Below are 1,004 nucleotides of genomic sequence, written 5' to 3' on the forward strand. Positions count from 1 at the left end.
ATATACATAACTATATATATATATGTATCTATATATATATATATATAAAGACACTTTCATTCTACTAAAGAATAAATACACACTTCTGGCTAAATAAATCATCAACTGAGGAAGATTGTACTGATTGGGCGTAGAACTAAACGAGGGAAAGTACTACACGAACGGCTGGCCAAATGGCAGTTGCATTTGCCGGGTTGCTTTTCTGTTATATATTAAATAGTATGCTCCCTTCATCATCATAAATATCGTATACGCCTATACGCTCCCGATGTAGTAAATGTACACAATATACTAGATGGATACAACAGATGTGCATTTTATCAGTCGTCCGATTGAGCCGACATACACTCATACATACAGTCAGAGCCTGTGCAATATAGCCGTCACATAGTGGGTGACCGTGTCAATGGTGGTACTTTGAAAGGCCCTCAGTGCCCTCAGTAGACACACATATAGTCCCTCTATTACAACTAGTCGAGGCGATCGAATTGCAGTGATTGCACCATGTCTATAGTTACAAGCACAACCAAGCAGCCAGCAGGGCTATCTAACACCGCACAAAGCTTGGGTATTCACGTGGATAGTACAAATGATGTACCTTCTGATTTTAAGGGTGCGTCAAGTGCTGCTTCTTACGGGTCTAGTAAAAGGCCTAACGAGGAGGCTATGAGGGTAGTACTCCGACTGAGACCTCCGAGCGAGAAGGAGAAGAGAGAGGGTGACGGTTGTGGTTTTCGCATAGTCAGCCCAACTGTTGTAGAACTACCTAGTCAACGAGCAGGGCAAGGTGCACAACGCTACAAGTATGTGATAGAGGTTAAGTGAAGGTTCCACATGTTGGGCTAAAGTTCTTTTCTGGTGAATGTATAGGAGAAATACGTATGTGTACGCCTGCATATATATGTATGTATGTATGCATGTATGTATGTATGTATGTATGTATGTATGTATGTATGTATGTATGTATGTATGTATGCATGTATGATGTATGTATGTATGTATGT

At 40.7% G+C, this 1,004-nt stretch overlaps 1 protein-coding gene across 1 annotated transcript; it reads left to right on the top strand.

Moving 5' to 3' along the window:
- Positions 1-504: 504 nt before the first annotated feature.
- SARC_17181 (hypothetical protein) lies at positions 505-803 on the top strand (the record flags this gene model as incomplete). The annotated part of the gene is made up of 1 exon (XM_014288723.1): positions 505-803. A coding segment is annotated over one exon (299 nt), but the record flags the coding sequence as incomplete, so codon positions are not given.
- Positions 804-1,004: the final 201 nt, after the last annotated feature.

This window comes from Sphaeroforma arctica, assembly GCF_001186125.1.
Source record: "Sphaeroforma arctica JP610 unplaced genomic scaffold supercont1.9958, whole genome shotgun sequence".
NCBI classification, from domain to species: domain Eukaryota; class Ichthyosporea; order Ichthyophonida; genus Sphaeroforma; species Sphaeroforma arctica.